This window comes from Mesoplodon bidens (genome assembly GCF_964165515.1).
Source record: "Mesoplodon bidens genome assembly, chromosome: 19".
Taxonomy (NCBI): Eukaryota; Metazoa; Chordata; class Mammalia; order Artiodactyla; family Ziphiidae; genus Mesoplodon; species Mesoplodon bidens.
Window position 1 is genome coordinate 47,690,304 of NC_138179.1, and position 22,884 is coordinate 47,713,187.

The 22,884-nt window shown below is 45.3% G+C and overlaps 1 protein-coding gene across 3 annotated transcripts; it reads right to left on the reverse strand.

The window, feature by feature from the left end:
- Positions 1–10,882: 10,882 nt before the first annotated feature.
- Positions 10,883–21,894, reverse strand: METTL2A (methyltransferase 2A, tRNA N3-cytidine). 3 transcript variants are annotated; one of them, XM_081220148.1, is made up of 9 exons: positions 21,770–21,894; positions 21,472–21,563; positions 19,403–19,761; positions 18,077–18,126; positions 17,683–17,743; positions 16,084–16,223; positions 14,282–14,388; positions 12,600–12,665; positions 10,883–11,737 (listed from the first exon to the last, which is right to left on the reverse strand). In XM_081220148.1, exons 1-9 carry the CDS (start codon positions 21,877–21,879, stop codon positions 11,583–11,585), a joined length of 1,140 nt encoding a protein of 379 aa, XP_081076274.1. In that variant the 5' UTR covers positions 21,880–21,894; the 3' UTR covers positions 10,883–11,582. The 3 variants fall into 3 exon arrangements, with proteins under 3 accessions (XP_081076274.1, XP_081076275.1, XP_081076276.1); XM_081220149.1 differs by having other exon boundaries at positions 21,462–21,563; positions 21,770–21,879; XM_081220150.1 differs by lacking the exons at positions 10,883–11,737; positions 12,600–12,665 and adding an exon at positions 12,682–12,818.
- Positions 21,895–22,884: the final 990 nt, after the last annotated feature.

Genomic DNA, 22,884 nt, shown 5'->3' on the forward strand with positions numbered 1-22,884 from the left:
TCCTTCTTAATCTTGTAAGGGGCCACAGTGACCCATGACTCACTACTCACTTTGCATGTATAGGTCTGGATTGTGTCAACTGTCAATAATACATCATTTGATGTAGGACCCTTTGTCTCAAAAACTTACATAACTGTGCTTTGACCTCTGATGGAATAGTCCTCAGAGATTTCTGAAAGACTGTCTCCAGGGTTATAACCCTCAGGTTAGCTCCAATAAAATTTTCCATTTCTTTCTCAGAGAACTGTCCCATGTACCATCCTTCCAGAACAGCCATGATCCTGTCCATTTGCTGATCTTCCCCCATAAGTGGGTCTTTGTGAAATTCCATTTCTTTGGCTGGACACCATCATCCCATCCCCGTCCACTTGGTAAACTCTTCATCTTCCAAGACCCTGCCCAAGGGCTACCTGCTCTGTGACATCCTCCCGAGAAGTCCTGCTCTTCTGTGCTCCAGGAAGATGCCATTTATGGAAGTCATTTCTGTACGAATAAATGTAAAAAGCCTGGATTTTGTTCCTCGATGCCATGGATGCCACCATTCCAAATTCCTGACCCACTGAGACTTTGCTCAAACAGTTAGACTGCCCTATATGCATACAGAAATGCTAAAGACTTTACACAACAATTCTCTCCACAAATGTTTCCCTGAGATAGTGTGGGTTGGGCAGAGGGGGAAGGTAGAGTGAGGGGTTCACCTCCATCAACTCTGCCCTCCATCTGCGAGGCTGATGCCACCTGAGGGGCCTAGTCACATTGTGACTTTCATGGGCTCTGGGCACTTTTGATTTCATGAGCCCTTTCCTCCATTCACTAAAAAAAATTTTTTTTAAATAAATGTATTGGTATAAAAACAAACATAACCTTGGCTGCCTTCATTATCATATATTCATTACCAACTATTCATTTTTTCCGTTTTTTTTAAATTTATTAAAAAATTTTTTTTTTATCTTTGGCTGCACCAGGCGGCTTGCGGGCTTTTGGGATCTTAGTTCCCCGAGCAGGGATTGAACCTGGGCCCTCGGCAGTAAAAGTGCAAAGTCCTAACCACTGGAAGACCAGGGAATTCCCCTCTTCTGGTTTTAAAATAAATCAAATTAAAACGTTTTCAAGGGCCCCTAAAAGTACTGCGGGCCCAAGTCAATGCACTGTAAAGGAGATTGTGCCCTGTGCCTCATGAAGAAGCTGACTCTGGCTGAGGGCAACAACCTGAAACTCACTGAAAGCTCGAAGGTTTTATCTCCTCTTAACTGTTCTTTGAGACTTTAGAGAAGATGTAGGTTAGTGCTTCTTGCTACAGTCTTATCAAGACTCAGGAACACATGGTTATTCTCTCTAGGCAAAAGTTGCCAAGGGACATACCATCTATATAACTGCTAAATACACAACATATGATAAAGCGTGCCTTACGCAAACTAGCCTTATAAATACATAATAGCCCACAGAGGTTGGCTTTCAATGCTGTCCCCTCAAGGAGTTAGGATGGAGTTATGGGGGCCGCTCGGGCTGCTGGATTATTATTGTTCATACCTGATTGACAGTTGAGGAAACTGAGAATTAGAGGAATCCGGTAACTGAGCCAAGATGATGCAGAGAACAAAGGAATTAGTGACTCCAGGATTTCAATCCTGGTCTGTGCTCTTATGAGTTGCTTTGGACAGACAGACAGACAGACAGAGTTTGAGGTGCCTGAGGGCCTTCTAGGGGAGAGAGACATCAGGAGGTATTTAGATAAACTAGTTCAAGGCTCAAGTGAGATCCTTAGCTCGTGACATAGATTTGGGAATTATCCAAGTGTTGGTGGCAATTAAAGATTCAAAGTGGATCAGCTTGTTCACTCTGTTGCAATCTCTGTACCATGAAACCACCCTGAGTGGGCCCCCTCCCTTGGGGAGATGAGCAGCTTTGCTCTCTTGTGGACTCTTACTCCATACTCTTTCCCAGGTATGCCTGGCTCCTGAGAAACATTTACAGGGCAACTTCCACAGGCCCTGGGCTACCAGCTTGGGCTTCCATCTCCAGCCCCATTATTTCCTGCTGGATTAGATGCCAGAACTTGACTTTCCTCACTTTGATGCCTGATCTCTCTGTGGAACCTGCACCTCTGTGCACTCACACACAGTAAGTATTTATTGAGCACCAACTATGTGCAGAACACCACTGTAGGTACTGAGGATACCTGTGCACAAAGTTGACAAGGTCTCTCGAACACAAGGACCTTATAGTCTAGAGGCAGGAGGCAGACAATAAATAAGAATAGTTCCAGGTGTCAGGATTACGATAAAGCCTCATAATGTGGCGTGAGTGAGGGCACGGGAAGGCTCTGAGGAGTGGCGGTGACACTGGTCAAGGTTGTTGGTGGGAAAGGAGTCTCAGAGGGGGGATGCTGCAGCTGAGCCCTGAATGAGGAGATGGTAGCGGCTGTGAGGAGATAGGGTGCACGCAGGGCCCTTCCAGCAGGAGCAGTGAGCTGTGCGGGTCCAGGCTTGGTAAGGCCCTCCTGATGGGGGGGAGGGGCTTGGAAAGGCAGAAAGAGCCAAGGCAGGCAGGGGGTCCTGCCCGGGGTGAAAGGCCCAACCCAGGGCCACCAAGGACCAGCTGACGAGATGGGAAGAGAAGACCCCTTTTTCCTGGGGAAGGAGAAAGAGGGAGGAAGCAGCAGCAAGGAAGAAGCAGCAGCAGGATTGGGGCCCTTGTTAAAAAATTGTTAAGCCTTTCAAGATGGTGACAGCGGAGCACTGAACCCGGTGAGGGCCCTTCTGAGCACCAAGCATGGTGCCACTCAACAGGACACGGTCCATGACACTGGCCCCAACCCAGTGGAGACCCTTGGGAAGATGAGGCATGGAATCCAGGTCCTCCTTTCACCCCAGGCTGAGCCTCACCTCGCAGGCAGGGCCACAGGACACAGGGTAAAGGTGGTGGGTTAAAAGTTTCTATTTTGATGAAAATGTTGCAAACTGTACAATGTTGCAAAACCAACATAATTTATGTAGCTGATTTCATGGGCTTTAGATTACACTTCTGACAGCTGCAGTGTTCTTCTTTCCCTTGGGAGATTTGGGGCAGATGGGGCCCGGGAATCTCTGCTCTCACAACAGGGTAAACCTCTGAGCAGGTGTGACATGTTCCCGGGCAGGGCACAGTTGGTTGGAGCCAAGAATGTTTAACCCCCTCTATTATGTCAAATATCACATATCAAACCACCCCTCCTTAATCTTAGGCTAATTACCTTACGATTCACACTAGTTCTCTGACCTTGGTAAACCATTTATTCTCCCTGAACTTCAGATTTCCTCGTCTGTAAAAAGGAGATAATTACACTTCACAGGGGTGCTGTGAGGATGAAACATATGAAAAGCCTTTTTAGAGTATTAAGGTCTAAACAAATGCCAGGTAGTGTTACTACAGATCTGCTCAGGGGTTGCCTCACCCGCACAGACAGGGGATTCGGGACAGCCACGGCCTGACACAAGCCTCTTTTTGTGCCACTGACTCTGAGGGTCTGGTGTATTCTTAGCAATCAACTTCTGATCTTCAGTTTCTCAAGCAGCTTCCTTTCCTGGGGAGATCCCCTTGGCTTGTCAGGTATGTCTCACATCACAGATCAATAGTCCTGGTTTATATAACAGACTCTGGTGAGTTGGGCTGCCTTCATAATTTTAATAGTCCCTAAATGAACCGAGAAGAATCCAGATCCTGGACCTGAGGGTCTGAAGGAGACAAGTAATCATTCTCGCTAATCTCTTAGTGCATTTGGGTAATACTCTTATTAGTTTTTTAAATTAATTAATCGGTAGTTGTGGCATGCAGGGCTCTCTAGTTGTGGCGCGCGGGCTGTAGAGCACACAGGCTTAGTTGCCCCGTGGCATGTGTGATCTTAGTTCCCTGACCAGGGATCGAACCTGAGTCCCCTGCATTGGAAGGTGGAGTCTTAACTACTGGACCACCAGCGAACTCCCAGTAATATGCTTATTAAAAGGTGCTAAAGGCAGATACTTTTATTACAGGAGTGAGCAATGGTCCCCTAAGCTTCTATTTGTGATGCAGTGATGCCCATGCCGTGGGGTGGAGTCTACCAAGATCCTTAGGCCTTTGCAGTGGCCGTTCCTTCTGCCTTGAAGGCTCTGCCCCCACACATCCCATGAAAAATGTCACCTCCTCCAGATCTTCTCTGCCCACCCCATCTCAGAGGGCCCTTTCCCCTGCTCCCCGTCACCTCTCTATCCCCCCTACCCTGCTCGATTCTTCCTGGCATATGCCCACCTGACTCATGTTTTATGGGTTTACTGTTGGAAGCGCCCCATTTAAGTGTGAGCTGCGAGAGAGCTGTGACTCTGCTCTGTTCACTGTGTTGTTTCCAGACCTGGGGCTCAGAGCTTTTGACCAGCAATTGGATCCAGCTAGAACTTATATTATTCTCTTGTTTTCATTTTATTTATTTTTTAAAAATACTTTTGTTGGGCCTCCCTGGTGGCGCAGTGGTTGAGAGTCCGCCTGCCGATGCAGGGGATACGGGTTCGTGCCCCGGTCTGGGAGGATCCCATATGCCGCGGAGCGGCTGGGCCCGTGAGCCATGGCCGCTGAGCCTGCGCATCCGGAGCCTGTGCCCCGCAACGGGAGAGGCCACAACAGTGAGAGGCCCGCGTACCGCAAAAAAAAAAAAAAAAAAAAAAATACTTTTGTTCAGGACAAATGATACTTATTTTATATTTATCACAGTGATATAAAGTTTCCTTTAAAAATAAATTTAAGAGTGTAAGTAATTTAAAAAGATCAAGTAAATAACGGTGGTGCCCAGATGTCACATAAAGGGTGCTCTGTGGATGCCTTTTGGGGACTCTGCTTGGTCTACAAACCCATTCTGGCAACTGCTTACTCCTAAATGTGTGTGTGTGTGCACACACACACACACACACAGAGAAACACACTCATATTACAGAGACATCAAGACTTAGGGTTGATGGTTGCCTCCTACAAGTGGACCAAGGAGCAGGGAAGGTCCTTGGCCAGACTGGGGAGTGCTGGTGAGTACACACTTCCCAGGGCTCCTGAGGCCCCTCTACTTTTCTGCCTGGGCGTCCAGGAGACACTCTGTGTCCTCCTACCTTCTGTTTTCTCCCTTAGGCCAGCTTGAGCTGCTGATACTTGCAACCACAGTCCTGTACACTATGGTCTTCTGAAGTTAAATACAAACTGTGTGCCAATGCATGTCTGTTGTCGGGGGTGGGGGCACGGCAGGAAGAAGCTATTTAGTCATTCAGTCCTCATGCATCGCGCACGACCGTGGGCCAGGTGCTGGCTACTCGGCTAAGTGCTCAGAATACAAAGTTCCCCCAAGGAATTCATCATTTCCTGAGCTCCACTGAGTGTCAGCCTTAATCACCCAATAAATGCTGAGCAATGGGAAGCAAGGCTGAGCAGGGTGGGTGGGGGGGCTCACTGGCAGCACAGTACGTGAGGGCTTTCTCCAGTCCTGCTCCTCCCCGTGGAAGTGTTTAAAGTGTGGCTCCTTCTAAGGATAGTTTTTTTTTTTTTTGCTGCACCATGGGCTTAGTTCCCCAACTAGGGATTGAACCTGGGTCCTCAGCAGTGAAAGCGTGGAGTCCTAACCACTGGACCACCAGGGAATTCCTGGATATTTTAAGTTTTAATGGAGAAAGGAAGGCGGGGGATGAACGAATGAACGCAATTTGGGGCCTACCTCAGGGTGAAGATGCCAAGTTTGAGCCCTTGGTCAAGGTTACTGGCTACTGTGTCTCAGGGCCCCCACTGGAGCATGGAATCTGACTGTGGCTGTTTGTCCTGTAACTTGGTCATGTAGTACATTCCACTGACTACAGTCAAGAGACAATCAATATCCAATCTTGCACCCAGAAATTCACTGGAGTAAAGTGAGGTGGCTGTGACACACCATTTTGGTGTTTTTACTTGCAAAATTCATCCCAGCACTCCTCCCACCTCTCAACCCAGGCTCCCAAATCAACCTGCACACCGAATTAAGCATATAAAAATGTGCAACGCATCGATGCAGCCCGGCACTGAAAATAGCAGCTGCAGCCACACACCAAAAAAAGGCCTTTGTGAACAGAGTGAAAGAAGCTGTTTGTCCTGAGTTCATCTTTGGAGCCACAGATAGAACCCCCTACTATTACTAAAGTAACGTCTTTAATCAAAGATAGGAATCAGTTAGAGGAAAGTAGGATGTCTTAGGACATTAGATTTTCCTTTTCCTACTAAGTTTCCAAGGCCCTAATTTCCTAGTCAGAGCCCAAGAGAGTATGAACTCACATGAAGGCAGGTCGTGGACCCACTGCAAAGCATAGATTTGACAGCATTAGCAGAGGCCAGGTTCAAGGTGACGCACACGGAATCGGGACGAGGTCTAAGAACCCATGGTCTCCAGGTGACAGTGTTACACCCTGACCCTGGGCACCATCTTCAGGAACACGGCTTCTAATTGCTCTGGTGCATCTGTCTCAAATTAAACTGTCCCTCATGTTTCAAACAACGTTGAATTTATCTCCTCAGCCAAATTAACACCACTTAGGAAGATCAGCTTCAGAAACACTTCTCTACTGGACTCGAATCTAAACCACACAACTTCCTGAGCAGTTTCACATGTGGAGCTACGTTCCCAGCCAACACAGCGCTTTTCTTGCTTTAAGAGTACTGAGTCAGACAGACATAGAGAACAAATGGATGGACACCAAGCGGGGAAAGTGACGGGGGGTGGGGTGGGGGGTAGTAGCATGAATTGGGAGATTGGGATTGACACGTATACATTAATATGTGTAAAATAGATAACTAATAAGAACCTGCTGTACAAAAAAGTAAATAAAATAGGGCTTCCCTGGTGGCACAGTGGTTGAGAGTCCGCCTGCCGATGCAGGGGACATGGGCTCGTGCCCCGGTCCGGGAAGATCCCACATGCTGCGGAGCGGCTGGGCCCGTGAGCCATGGCCGCTGGGCCTGCGCGTCCGGAGCCTGTGCTCCACAATGGGAGAGGCCACAGCAGTGAGAGGCCCGCATACCGCAAAAAAAAAAAAAAAAAAAAAAAAAAAGTAAATAAAATAAAATTCAAAAGCAAAAAAGAGTATCGAGTCAGACTGGAGTCAGACTTACAGTCCAGGCAGTCTGTATTTTTTTGAGTGGCGCCGAGGTCATCCCTTAACCCACCCTGACCATATTTAATTGTCCTCTGCCCCCCATGAGTGATTCCAAGCCTGAAAAATTATGCAAAGTCCCTTATAGAGTTCAAGTTAGCTTGACAGATAAAGAGTCAGAGAGCTTGGCAGATGGCAGACAGGTAAAGGGAGCAGGAGAGGGGGAGGAAAAGGCTCAACGTTTATACCTAAGCCCAAGGCACAAGGCAGGTGCTAGGATGATGGAATAAAAATTGTTCCTGTTGCTCTGAAACGCTTCAGCAATGCCAAAGGAAGGTGTTCTTGTTCTGTTTTTGAAAGCTACAAATCATTATTCATCAAATGAAGCCAATGATCAGGTGTACCAAATTAAGTGTCCCCAAACTATAATTTTTCTCTTGTGAGGAAAGCTGCCATAACTGGAGTGCGCAGACCAAAAGACAGAAAAGCCTTTTTGTGACTAGCTGAAACTTCTTATAGAAACCTAATTTTTTCATCTCCTGGCACATGGGATATGCTAACTCTTTGGCTTTTGCTGACCCACCTTGTAAAACCTTCTCTAAGTGGTCCTTGTTCATCTTCAGTTTTTCAATTTCACTCTCAATTGAAGCCAATTTCTCAATCACAGCATCTGCCACCATCAGCTTGTAGCGAGCGGTGTTGATGCCAGCACTGAGGCAGACCACCTCCTCCACTGGGAGTCCCATCACTGCTGCATGGATGGAGACCTTGTTGGAGACGCCCCCTCGGCTGGCCGGGCGTAGGTGACCTCTGAGGAAGTCTATCACAGCCTTGTGGACTTTTGCAAGGAAGGTCTTTAGTGGATCATTTAATATAGCTGTTCTTCATTTCAAAAGACAAATGAAATACGTTCCAGTGACTCAGTGTTTTCTTTTTTTTTTAATTTATTTATTTTTGGCTGCACTGGGTGTTTGTTGCTGCGTGTAGTCTTTTTCTAGTTGTGGCGAGCGGGGGCTACTATTCGTTGTGGTGCACAGGCTTCACTGCAGTGGCTTCTCTTGTTGCGGAGCATGGGCTCTAGGCACATAGGCTTCAGTAGTTGTGACTCGCGGGCTCTAGAGCGCAGGCTCAGTAGCTGTGGCACACAGGCTTAGCTGCTCCGCAACATGTGGGATCTTCCCGGACCAGGGCTTGAACCCGTGTCCCCTGCATTGGCAGGCGGATTCCTAACCACTGCGCCACCAGGGAAGCCCCAGTGTTTTCATTTTAAATAAATTCATTACAATGGAAAAGATGGGAGCTCCTTTCCTCCTACCTTTTAAAACTCAACAGGTGAAACCAAGCAAGTGCGGGGGCAGAGGCGTGATGGCGGCTCTGTGGGGTGCTGAATCCAGGGCAGGAGGGTGTCTGGGTGAGGTAATGACGGAAACAGTGGCTTGGAGAGGATGTCAGAGCCCAAGAGGTGAGAGGGCATCCATGTGTGGTGACAAAAGAATGGTTATATATGACTGGATTATTCCAATATGTTGAGGATTGTGGGCGTTTGGGATCGTTGGAAAAGAGAACAAGTACAGAGAGAAAGAATAAAAATTAGAATAAATCCTGTGGTGTTGGATTGGAATCAAAGGTACTGGTTTGAACTGGTTTTCAATATATATTTAAGTACAGAAATATAGATGCAAGTATGTACACATATACATATATCCTTGAGCTCCATCCACTGAGGGGGCCTGGGAATAGGCACCACAATAGCAATGAGCACCCTTGGCTTGGCTTCTAAATACTTTGCTCTATTAAAAGAAACTAGAACTCCTTGGGGGAAATAGCTGGTTCAGACTGGGGCAGAGAAAGTACAAGGTGAGCCTGGAACAACTTGTGCTTGAAGTGCTGGAATGGTATTTCATTTGTCCTTTGAAACGAAGAACAGATATATTAAAACGATCCACTAAAGACCTTCCCTTGGCATCTCTAAAGCATTCATAACAACAGGAACAGTTTTTTTTTTTTTGCGGTACGCAGGCTTCTTACTGGTGTGGCCTCTCCCGTTGCGGAGCACAGGCTCCGGATGCGCAGGCTCAGCGGCCATGGCGCACGGACCCAGCCGCTCCGCGGCATGTGGGATCTTCCCAGACCGGAGAACGAACCTGTGTCCCCTGCATCGGCAGGCGGACTCTCAACCACTGCGCCACCAGGGAAGCCCAACAGGAACAGTTTTTATTCCACCTTCCCAGCACCTACCTTGTGCTTTGCCCTTAGGTATAAAACCTGAGTCTTGGGACTTCCCTGCTGGCGCAGTGGTTAAGAATCTGCCTGCCAATGCAGAGTAAATGCGTTTGAGCCCTGGTCCGGGAAGATCCCACATGTCGCAGAGCAACTAAGCTTATGCGCCATAACTACTGAGCCTGCGTTCTAGAGCCCGCGAGCCACAACTACTGAGCCTGTGTGCCACAACCACTGAAGCCCGTGTGCACCTAGAGCCCATGCTCTGCAACAAAGAGAAACCACCACAATGAGTAGCCCCCATGCATCAACAAAGACCCAACACAGCCAAAACAGAAAACAAAAAAAACACAAAAGCAGTCTTTTCCTGCTTCCTGCACATGTCAAAAGGTCACAGAAGCATTTGAAGGGGCTCCCACTGGCCAAATCTGGGACAATATGAGCATCAATATCATAATCAAAGTATCAAAATGGTAGTAATATATAATAATCATTGAGTAAACCAGAAACCCGTGAGTCCATAAGCAAATGAATAGAGAAAAGAAAGACTTCCTTATGGTAGAAATGCCAACCAATAAGTATAGGAGGAATGTGGTATTCAAAAACATTACTTGGCTGCCATCATAGTAGTAATTCAGCCAAGAAACAGCAATAGATGCTGAAACTAAGGGGTAGAGTTTAATAAGGAACGGGATATTTAGCCTCAAAGCACTACCCTACAAAATAGTTATTAGGAACTTTTCAGTGGAGAAACCCAGCAGGCACCACCCCAATTAAATGATCAAAGTTAACACCACCACCACCAGGGTTCATCAAAATCATGGACCACAATAGCATCACTTCTGATATTCCTGCCCAAAATACGTACTTGAACCAAATCATGAGGCATTAACAAACCCAATTTGAGGGCAGTCTACAAAATAGCCTGTAATCTTCAAATGTCAAGATCATGAAAACAAACCTCAAGGATTGTTCCAGACTGAAAGAGACTGAGAAATGACTACTATATGCAACAGAAGGCCTTTTTTTTTTTTTTTTGATGATAAAGGATATTATTGGGACCATTGGGAAAACTTGGTTACCTGTGGATAGTAGGATTTCCATGTTAATTTCTACTTCCATGTTAATTATCCACTTCTGATGGATATATTCGGTGATACAGGAGAACATCTTCAGTTACACGAATTACACAGTATAAAATATGCAGCAGTGTTGAGATATCACCTTGCAACTTACTCTTAAAAATGATTCAAGGGGGGCTTCCCTGGTGGCGCAGTGGTTGAGAGTCCGCCTGCTGATGCAGGGGACACGGGTTTGTGCCCCGGTCCAGGAAGATCCCACATGCCGCGGAGCCGCTGGGCCCGTGAGCCATGGCTGCTGAGCCTGCACGTCCGGAGCCTGTGCTCCGCAACGGGAGAGGCCACAACAGTGAGAGGCCCGTGTACCGCAAAAAAAAAAAAAAAATAATAAGTAACAGGGATGAAAGGATCATATTCAGAAGTGAAATGGCTAAAATGTCTCTCAGTCAAACATTTAAGGGCACACACAGAAAGACAATTTGCTAAAAGTGAAGATCCTTTTAATTTTTTTAGATGCAGGTTACTTAGATGGGGAAACAGTACTTAAAATTCCATGGAACTAACGTCAATCAGAGACCATGACCAAATACTTAACAAGGACACCGTATTTTGATGCTCTTTTTTTGAGTCAGAAAAATATCCAAAGACAGGTGATTCTTCCTAATTTGCGTCCCTGATGACCACTGAATGAGACCTTTCGTCATCTTTGTATCAATTTCTTAGTCTAGGCATTTGAATCCCCAACTAATTTAATGCAACTTAGTCATTCACTTCATCATATATAATACTTACACATGGAAATAAATTCTTTTATTCCCACGAATAACATTTCAACTATTAAGTTACAAAATGGCAAGAAAGATTCTTTGAGATCTCCAAGTAAGAAAAAAACTTGAGAAAAGTATATATCACAGGGCTTCACAAATATGAAGCAAAAATGGTTAGAACCTTTTGTTGTTGTCGTTTTTTTAAAAACATCTTTATTGGAGTATAATTGCTTTAAAATGGTGTGTTAGTTTCTGCTTTATAAAATATGGTTAGAATCTTGATATAAAATAATTCTTCCTAGGTTCAAATCTGTTGGAATCCTTGAATGGTTTAATATCTACAAGACACCATTTGTGGGTGTTCTTTTTAAAAAGCCCCAATGACCTCGCCTGTCAGGAGCAGGTGCCTCTCAGCTGATGTTGGACAGAAGAGGCTTACGATATTTGCACTGAATCCAAACTCGGTACATTGTCAGTTGTTTCCCTCGATTCACTTGCAACCGGCGATCCACCAGGTTCTGAACCTTTTCCAGTCCAGCAGTAGTGAAAAGTGTGTCCAGTTCATCTAGTTTGGAAAGAGATGTTTACATATTTTCCCCTGAAGAAAAAGCATTGTGCCTACCACTTCTCATGTTAAACGGCACTCTGTGAGATTGCTGTCCTTATTTATAGATTTTAAGTGGCTTGAGCAGTATTGTTGAGTTACACATGCAGTAGTGGCTTGGTAGCAGCAAGTCCACAATTAGGGAGGGGAAGGCCAACCACGTGTGAAGGGCAGCCTGGAACCCACAGGGAGAACCTCTTAAGAGTCAGCTGATGGGAAAGAATTTTCTAGGGTTCTATGCACACCTTACCATTATATGCAAAAATGGACATATATGGCATGTCAAAGCCATTTTTTTTTTTTTTTTTTTAAGGAGAGAGGTTCCATCACTAACTAAAGGCTCAAAAAAGTATGTGACCTGACAAACGGCCCAGGAAGGAAGTATTCATAAGGCACTGGAGGAGGAGGAAACGGGCAGCAGGACAAGCAGCAGAGGAGAGCAGTTCTGAGTTATACCTGGAACCCAGGGGGCCATGAGGTCACCGTAACTCAGGTGCACCTAAGGTACGACCCGGCTTAGAGGCTGAAACAGCTACAGTGGAGTCTTGCAAAATGGGCAGGTTCCTGTTCTGGACAAAGTGATAGAGAGGAAGAGCGGCCAGTAGAAGAGCAAAGGAGGAACAGAAGGATCTGACAAGCTGAGCCTACTTGGAGAACAGTGAGTGGTTCAAGGTGGCTGAAGGCAGGCTGAGAGGTGGGGAAGGGCAGAGAAGAGGCTGCAAAAGACAGAAGCGGCCAGATGATTGCACGTCTGAAAGCACACGGTGAACGTGCAACCTGGCCCTGTGGGGGCGGGTCAGCATAAAGACGAGTGCTTTCCTACCTTGTGTGAAGAAGTACACTCTGGTGCCATCGCCTCTCACATAGAAGTTTTCAGACAGACACTGACCTGCAGAGTGATGTGGTAAAGACCAGAGAAACTTTAAAGCACTTCGTTGAATTTCACTGCCAATCAAATGTGCATCAAGATATCAATTTCTTGGGCCAAGAATGGATCCTTTTCTTGGTTACACTGGTACTTTGCAGGCGTCTGCAATTTCTCCTACAAAGGAATGGTGCTTTGGAGAAGAGCAGCCCAAGGGGAATAATCAAACTTCAGTGTTAGCTAACACATGCAATTCTCAGCCCCCTGTTCTACAGTTCCGTTTCATGATGAAACCCGATGAAATAAATAGCGCATACACTTTGTTTAAAAACAGAAACAACTTTCTAAATGGCCGTCTGCCCCTCTAAAAACACGTTTAAAAAACCTCAAGGAATATAGCTAAGTTTAAGGAAATTTGAGACAGCCACTATTCCTATTTTAGTGACTGTCCTTTTGCATGTTTCTCCACGTATCCACATGCACATTCATAAATATGATCACATATATACTGTTTTTATCAAGGACACTTCCCCTCCTGCTGCTAAGCCCCCTGACCTTATCAATTTAACAACCTGACATGTAATCAATCCTTCTATACCTTTTGAATGTCCAAATAATCTTATTTTTCTCCAGTTACTGTTATACATGGGATTAAGTTTAAAATACCATGTGCACATTGCTTTTCTCACTTGGTAATATAGCATGGAAACCCCCCAAGACCAGTGGTATGGGGTCTATCTCATGTGATATGCACAACATTCCCCTATCCAGAGGCAGTCACTTTGTTTCCAAGATTTTGCTTATTACACACATATTATGTGCTGGTTCTTGAATAAATCCCAAAAGGACTGTTGGATAGGATAGATAACCCTAGGATGCTTAAAGCAAGGCCATAACCGTTCCTATTTCTACCAATAATGGAAGAGTGTATCTGTTTCTCTGAATCAGCAAGCAATAGGTATCTCATTGTTATTTTTATTTTCTTGAAGTTTTGGTTTCGGCCATTTGGATCTGCTCTTTAGTATATCAACTCTAAAACACGTCTTGTCTGTTTTTTGGTGGGTCACTGATCTTTTCCCTTATCAATTTGCCAACAGTCCTGCTTGAAGAGCACTGACACTGTCTTTATCTGTTCCTTTAACTGAAGATATTTGTCCTCAATCTGGCATTTGTCTTTTAACTTTTTTTTTTTTTTTTGCGGTATGCGGGCCTCTCACTGTCGTGGCCTCTCCCGTTGCGGAGCACAGGCTCCGGACGCGCAGGCTCAGTGGCCATGGCTCACGGGCCCAGCGGCTCCGCGGCACGTGGGATCTTCCCGGACCGGGGCAAGAACCCGTGTCCCCTGCATCGGCAGGCGGACTCTCAACCACCGCGCCACCAGGGAAGCCCCTCTTTTAACTTTTTAATGGCATCTTTTGCCATACCACACTTAAAACTATTTATGTAATCAAATGCCTTTTTCTAAAAAAGACCTCCCTAATACCTAGATTATACAAGTCTTCAAAAACATACCACCCTTATCATGTATTAAATGGCTTTATGTATGGAGCTATATAATTCGAGAGTCTCTATTTTATTCCACTGACTTGTATGACTATTCTTATGGCAAAGCCGTTGTTTTGATTATAGTGGGAAAATACCTTTTTTAAACCGAAGCTGAGCCATGTCATAGCGGCCATAATCTCGCAGAAGCATCATTCCTCCAGGCTTCAGAAGCCTGCTTAGCCTGTTGATAGCCTTTTGCATCCTGTGGGGCAGCAGGGAACGAAGATCAGATCTCTTTAAGAATAGGGATCCTCTCCCCTGTAGCATATCCCGAAAAGCCCTGAAATTTACTCCACTCTTGTTTCAGTTATAACCTGAGCACACGCCCAAACCTCTGATGTGCCTTCTGCTGCCTGCTCACAACTGTGCCTTCAATCCACTGCCTTCAGTATGAAGAGGTCTGAAGAGGCCTGCTTCTTCAGCAGAGGTCCACCGTGGGGGAAGTTACGTGCTCTCTGCCTGATTCACTTCCTACTCCTCATGGGGAAGCCAATCCTACACCAGGCTCCCACGGAGCTCTGAGAGGACCCCTGACCACCCGGTGTGGAGACTGCTAGTTGACCCATCTGCCTGCCCCACTAGGCCCAAGCTCTTTGAATGCAGCCTGCATCCTTCCATCTGTTAAATGCAGACTGAACCTCAAGAACTTACAATTTACATGGTGATACAGTCTGTATGCAAAATGAGTACTCTGGGCAGAGTGCTTTACACTTCTGACTGCACTTTCCATATACAGAGTCTCAGTGCAGGTTTCAGCTTTTTTTTTTTTTTTTTTTTGCGGTACGTGGGCCTCTCACTGTTGTGGCCTCTCCCGCTGCGGAGCACAGGCTCCGGACACGCAGGCTCAGCGGCCATGGCTCACGGGCCCAGCCGTTCCACGGCATGTGGGATCTTCCCGGACTGGGGCACGAACCCCTGTCCCCTGCATCAGCAGGCGGACTCTCAACCACTGCGCCACCAGGGAAGCCCAGGTTTCAGCTTTAACCATTGCAAAAGTATAAATGCTTCAAACTTACAAAAACCGTTTGAAAGTCTATTTAAATATTGAATAATGAATTTTTAATTTTAATGTTTTGTTTCAGTCCATATCAGTTTTTAAAAGTATACAGCATGTAAGCTTCTGCAATTAATGTTTAAAACCATGCCAGGCTGTTTGGGCTGCCCTCCACCTGCCTTTATTTCTCACTCACAATATCCCTGTCAGGTCAGATGACACAGTGCTATCCTAGAGGACATGCGGGCTAGAGAAAGTCAGTCACCCCCACCCCCCGCAACTGCCCCGAATGCTGCCTCCTTGAGACCATATTTCATCTTCATCGGGACAACTGGCTGCCTGTCTAGGAGACTTTAATGGTATCTCTTAGGATAAACCAACTGACTTTCCTTTTATGTAATCGCGATTTTACGGAACTCTCCTGTACTACTTTTTTCCGAAGAACTTAAACAGAGAACACCTGAGTTAAACTTCACTGTAAATTTTGTGCGATTAATAAGCTTGTTTTTTGAAAGCATTTAAAAGGCCAATAATGGGATGTTCTCTAATAGGTGGGGCATCCACAGTTCTAAGACATCATGCTATGTGATGGTCAACAGGAAATTTCCACACACCCACTAAGACAGCCCCCTCACTCTCTGGGGATGTTAAACCATAATCATGAGAAGAACCGAGCACTGCAGTCAACAAGCAGAGGTTTAGATGCTAAACCAGAAGCTGGACTCCAAGACAAATTTAGAAAAATAGTTGAGAAGCTCCTACTACTTCTAGGATGGAGGAGCTCCTTCCTGTCTATCAGAACATTAATAAAATCCTTCTTATTTAGGTTCCAACTCTGATATCCAGGTCCCTGACCAAAGCTTTGTTTTTGCTATGCTACTGGCTAAGGGATCTAAAACTTACTTGTCTGGAATGATTGCTGAGAGAACAAATATGAGGATGATGACATCAAGACTATCCCCGGGCACTGGGTAACTCTTATCTTCATCACACAGGTCGTGAACAAAGGCAAAACACCGAGAAGGATCATATGCTGAATTTGTCTGCAGACAGATGGAAGAGAGGACACAGGCTAGAAAATGTTCACATAGCCTCAAGAAAAGCTATCTTGCTTTAAACGTAATCACCGCCTCTTCCCACTGAGGAGATAGTTCTTGCCATTATGGCAAACATTCTTACTCTTAGAGTAAGAATCAGGAACAACTCTAGGACCCTGTGGAATCTAACTGGTATGTTTAAAATGGAACGTTCCCAACTCCTCTAATTTTAGTCTTTATTCTGATGCGGAGTCAGATCTGAGGACTGGAAAATGACCAGGAAGGTAAGTGACCAAAAGGGTAAAGAGAAACCTCATAAGGAGGAAAACAAAACATACTGAAAAAGCAAGATTTAAACTCCTACTACAGCATATTACACAGATCATAGAATTTTCCAGGAAAATCTCTCTCTCTAGATGTGGAAGATTTAACCTACAATTTATTATCATTAAATTAACTAAGGATAAGCCTCAATATTCGTCTGGTATAGGTTTGCAAGAATAGTTCCAGAATTGGGAATTCCCTGGTGGTCCAGTTAGGGAATGCTTTCACTGTTAGGGGCCTGGGTTCGATCCCTGGTCAGGGAACTTAGATCATGTAAGTGAAGCAGTGAAGCAAAAAAAAAAAAAAAAAAAAAAAATCCGGAATTATTACCAATTCCTGAGCTCCTACCCTAGGAGCATCGTACATTATTGTAACACGCACATTTTTAGGATAACTTCCCTATCCACATCTCTCTTCTCCAAAAATGTGACTTTGTTCCTCATTGGCCACAGCTAATTGAAACAGGGCAAGTAGACTGTCAGCTGGGTTGGGTCAATCAGACTTTCTGGGGACTCTGGAATCAAGACACTGTCATTCAGGGGAGGTTCTGGGAACACGTGAAGAGGAGAGACTTGTAAGGGACTGGGAGGGGCAAGTAGGTTGAGGCCAAGGCCAGGAAAAACCTATTAGAGAAAGCTGGTCTGCAGAGAAAAAACAAAACAAAGGGCAAATGGGCAATGAGAGATAAGACACTGTGAACTTGAGGGAGGTGTTGTGATAGGAGGGGGCGGCAACGTCTCACCATCCAGCCAGTTTGCCTTTGGTACCTGACACCTTTTCAGGGCTGAGTTTTAGTCCTGGCTACACTTTACGCCCTTGAGTTCCATGACATTCCCTTTAGCTGAGTTTGTCTAGAAGTTTCTGTAACTTGTAACTCAAAGAATCCTGAATGAAATCATCATCTCATTTTAGTCCTTAAAACGTGAGTTTGGGTAGGTCAAGAGACCCGCCCAAAGTTTCACAGCGGGCAAGCAACAGATTCTGTATTCACATTTGGCCCTTTCCTCTACGCCATGCTGTTTCAGTACATCTTTTACTTTCAGACCACAGTACAATAAGAAAATAGCTAGAGACCTTGATTTTTAGCAGACCCTTTCCCCCTTAAGTCAGTGAAAATTAGTGATAGGAGCACTGCACTTACCTGGACCAGTTCTACAGCTGTGGAAGAAAAATCACAACAGTAAACAAAGAGCCTTGGGTCACTGAAATGGGCAGAAAAAACAGCAGAACAATTAGATTACAAACTGTACTATGTCTATTCTCTTTCCTATGTAGCAGAGTTAAAATATGAAGGCACCATATATTAACAATGCAACAGGTTTAATACCCACTAATTTACCTGATGACAAAGATAACATAAATAAAATTAAGTCAAAACAATCTGTAAATGGATAATGCAGACATCTAATCTCCTATAACCCACAGTTCCCAATAACCACTATTACCACTTGGATGCAGTAAGAGTTCTAAGAAACAACAACCCCTCACTTTTCTCTTCCTTGCTGTCATGTAGTTAAACTTTACCACAAACTTACTTGTTAGTTTGTAAAATTGGAAAGACTGTGTTTCCCACACCACAACCAACCTGTAGACAGAAATGAACTATTAATCACAGAACTTTCCAAAGAATTAATTCCCTAAAGCTAGATAAAAATCAACAACGGATAATCTTGTCTAATTGTATTAGGGAAGGTGCAGTGACCAGAGCTAAATAGTACCCATGACATTTCCTGCCCTTGACCTCAGGAACCCTTAAAGAGGTAGCCATAAAAGATGAGAGCATGGGCTTTCATTAGCGGGAGGGAGATGGTCTGGAAAAAAGGGCATGGGCTGCTTTTACTTTCTGAGTTTTGGCAAATGGTCCTGTAAACAAAACATTTTCTTACTGAGCTCCACTATATCATTATTGGAAAAATGTTTCTAGCAGACTGGGTTGAAAAATTCATGAAAGGAGGACCACGGCAACACCGTCCTAAATTCAGTGCTGGGTGTGGTAATAATAAAAACAGCACCATTTACTAAGGGCTTACTGCGTGCCAGACACTATTCTCAGTCATTTTACATACCTTATCTCAATTAACCCTCATAACAACTATGAGGCAGAGAGAGGAAGAAGTCCCATTCTGCTGGGTAAGGGACCAGCACAAAGTCATGCCAGAGGACTCAGTCCCAAAACTAGTCAGCTTCCAGTGGAGTGTGTAGTCACTTCTGTGGATATTTGTTACAGTGCCCACCCTAGACACTTTTTCAGGTCTAGCCTAGCCTCTGACACATATCCAAACTGAGAAGACAAGAATTCTCCCACAATTGAGAGTAGGTACCACCCCAACTAACCTCTCCATAACTACCTTAGAAGTAACAAAAGTTGTCTTCTGACCTGGGACTCTTTACTAGATGGCAGGTACAGCAGGATGCTACAACTTCTGGATGCAATATAATGCTCCCAGATAGCAGGTGATCTGTCTTTTTTTTTTTTTTTTTTTTTTGTGCGGTACGCGGGCCTCTCACCGCTGTGGCCTCTCCCGTTGCGGAGCACAGGCTCCGGACGCGCAGGCTCAGCAGCCATGGCTCACGGGCCCAGCTGCTCCGCGGCATATGGGATCCTCCCGGACCGGGGCACGAACCCGCATCCCCTGCATCGGCAGGCGGACTCTCAACCACTGCACCACCAGGGAGGCCCCAGGTGATCTGTCTTTGTTTGCCATGACTACCAGGAATCTGGTCTGCATCTAGGGCATTTCATTAGTTCAAAACTGGACGTGTTTCCAGGCCAACATAAGGGTCCAGTCTAGTCAGGTTCATCAGTCACAAGTTAAGACAGCCTCGCTAACCCCACTACCAGGACAATAAAGGGAGGTTACCTCCAGTATTCGGTAGGTGGCTGAGGATCCAGGAAACTCATCAGCACAGATTTCCAGGTGACGGAGTTTATGAGTTACATTCTCTTCCACAGGAGGTGGCTGTGTTTTACACCCAAGGCTGACTGAAGAACAACTGTGCTGTTCTTCTATTATTAAGCCAGATCCATCCTCACTGCTTCTACATGTAGGTACTTCACTCCCCTTGTTCTCTGAGAGCAACTCCTTCACGTGATTTTGGTTTTGGCTAGGTGCCAGCTCTGGGAATTCAGTAAAAAGCCAATGTCTATCCTTGAAAAACCCATTTTCGTGGATTTTGTAGAAGTCATTCCAATATTTGTTGGCATTGATCTCATAATCAACTGTAAATATTTAAGAAAGAATTTTAAGAGCCATCTCTCAATATTTTATCTGTATATAGTGTAAATCACCATCCTGCTTCACCAAAATTTGTACTAAAAGTTATACTCAAGTAGAGCCACAGTCTCAGAGCTGGTGGTCATTTAGTCCTACCACCTATCACACTTGAATTTGTTGTGTATCTTGTCCTTCCAGGGAGTTCAACTTCTGCCAGAGAACTTACTACCTATCAAACCTCCCCCCACATCTTTGGATGGCTCTTAACCATCCCAATAGGAAATCCCAATATTAAGCAAAAAATCTGTCTAATCATTTCTGATCAAAAGGTCCTACTATTTCTCAGGGCCAAAGAGAACAACTCTTTTGTATTTGAGGACAGTTATTTCCCCTTCTAAATCCTCTTTTACAAGCTAAATGTCCCAGGTTCTTCAGTTATTCCCCCTGTGAAATCAATGGTTATGATACAGGTAGCTCTTTACATTACGTTCCTCTGTCAGTGATTCTTTAGAGTGTGGAGCCCAGAAATGAATTCTCTACTACTAATAGATACTAAAAATGGAAATAGAAAATGCTGACAAGAGGGGAAAATGTCTTCAGATGAGAAGAGATTTGATGCTAGAGTACAGGAGAGACTAAGGTATGGACTATTTAAAAGAAAGCTGCTGTTTAAGGTGATTGAAGCAGTCCTAGATTTCAGTTTTTCCTTTTTATTAATTTATTTTTTTGAGATAACATTGGTTTATAACTAGAGTTCAGTTTTATGCTCTTTGCCAATACAGGGCCTTGACTAGTGTAGTAGGAGAATAAAAACCCGAGAAACTGGATTTCAATTCCACCACTACTAACTGCTTACCTCTGGGCAAGGCACTTAATGTCCTGAGGTCCAAGATTCTTTAACTGTAAAAAGAGGATATTGCACTATATGATTTTCAAAATCCCTTTCAACCTTAACTTGCTTTGGTCTAGTCTTTGTCAAACTATGTAGGGTGAATATTTTGTAACCGGAATCTTCTAATTGTTGTTCAGAACTCTTTCAGTGGGTACTACTCTCCCATTCCTAGTGCTACCTTCAATTGTCACTTAGGACACAGGCCCAACCAGTCCTAGTTTTTTAGTATCTAGGGATATGTTGCAGTGAAATCATCCACCTCTGAAGAAGGGGCCTCTTTTTCGTTGGCCAGACTTATTTCCACTCTGCTTCATCCATCTTTCCTTGGCAGAAGCCCTAAATCCTCATAGCCATCAAATAAAGAAAAGGCACATAATTCACTACTCATTAGCCATCCCCCCAACAATATTTAGAATCTGACCACTTGAATCTAGCTTTCCTCAGGCGAAGTGTAATGATGTAGAAAGTACCGATACACCCTCTAAGACAATCATGTGACCACACGGTTGCCACACGCCAGCCATATTAACAGGGATCTAGTCAACATAACTAAAGACTTAAGTCACTAGAAAATACTATCAAGATGGTTATATTCTTCCAAACAAAAAAACAAAAACAAAACCAAAACACGCTCTACGCCCTAACAAGATTTTAAGGCGCAGCCCTTTCCCATCCTTGCCCATCCCCTCCACTCCCGTTCTACCCCCGAGTTCTGTATCAGTCTACTAATAAAGACCCGGCGGCCTCGGTTCTCTGGCCTCTCCGGGAGAGCACGTCCAGCAGTACGCTGGCTCTATACCACTGTGGGCCCACCTGGGCGCACCTTGCTTCTCCTGGCACACCCGCTGGGTACTGTTCTCCTGGACTTTTCTTTCCGCCGCCGCGGCCTGCTCTTCTGACCACTCCACACTGTCCCTGAGAAAATCAAACGGGTAGCTTAGGGGCCTCAGGTTCCCGCTGTGGGTAGGTGAGTCGCTGGCCCTGGAGCGCCTCTCCCGTGGGAGGAGAGCGCTTCGAGCAAGGCAGCGGGACTCTGGCCGGCGGTCAAGGGTTTCTCGGAGCGCTCCGCGGCGCCGGGACAGAGGGCGAACCGCAGGCCGGGCGAGGGGCAGGGCGGTTACCAGGCATTGTGGTGGAAGACGCGCGCCGGGTCGCTCAGAAACCGGCTCCCGAACTGCTGCCTCTTCCCGCAGACCGCGCCGTATGCACCTTCAGGGTAGGAACCGTCCATGACACCGGAGCCGGAAACCCCTACCCTTCCCTAACGCGAGAACTTCCTGCGAGGTCACGCCCCCTTCCGGAAGGCGAGCGGTCTGGGCGGGAAAAGACGGAGGCGGGGCTAGGCGGGGCGGCCCTGGGGGCGGGGCGGCCAGGCGGCGCTCGGGGTCCGTTGGGTCGCGCGGGGCTCCTTGGGGAAGGAGAGCTGGCGGGGTGTCTCCCCAGAGTCGTTTGTCCCTGAAGAGGCCTGAGAAAAAGTGGGAGACGTTCTACTTGAGCCTCCTTTCAATGCTGGGATCCTCTAACAGGTTCCCTAGTTTCCCTTAAGTTGTAAGGCTGGAAAAATATAGAATCACTTTAAGAATTAAGGGTACCTAGTTCCACTGTAGAGCTAATGGCCAAGATAACTGAGGAAGGTAGCAAGCAGGGTGACGAAATAGGGCAGTTTTCCAGCTTCTGTAGTCAGATTATCACAGTGTGAAAAAGGAAAAAAAAATGTGTATACATGTATATTCAAAAAGTATATATATAATAGTGTGGGACTATATATTTTTTTTTCTGGGGGAGGATACGTAATGAATTCTGAAAACACGAGGTTTATTCGTCAAATGAAGTCGAGTATCCAAGGACAAGTTTAAAAATATTTTATAACTACCTTTTTGGATTATCTGTATGAGAGCTTATTTGCACAATCAGAATTGTAATACATACACATATGTAGTTATATTAATGCATTTTCAGCCTTACATTTCTATTTTGATAATTACTACGAACTGATTCTCAAAAGAAAGTGTGCTGTCAACATAAGGTAAGGTTAATTGAGAAGACTTGCAGGAGAAGAGTGATGACTACCATTTGTAAGAAGAGAAGAGAAGAGTTAGTTATTTAAGTAATGTAGTACTAGGTTTAGCATACTGGTAACCAGTGATAGTTTAACTCCACTGCTTAGTCTTTTCATAGGCAGAAGGGGAGCAATGAAAGATTCTATACCTTTCCCACCAAAGAAATGGGAACAAGC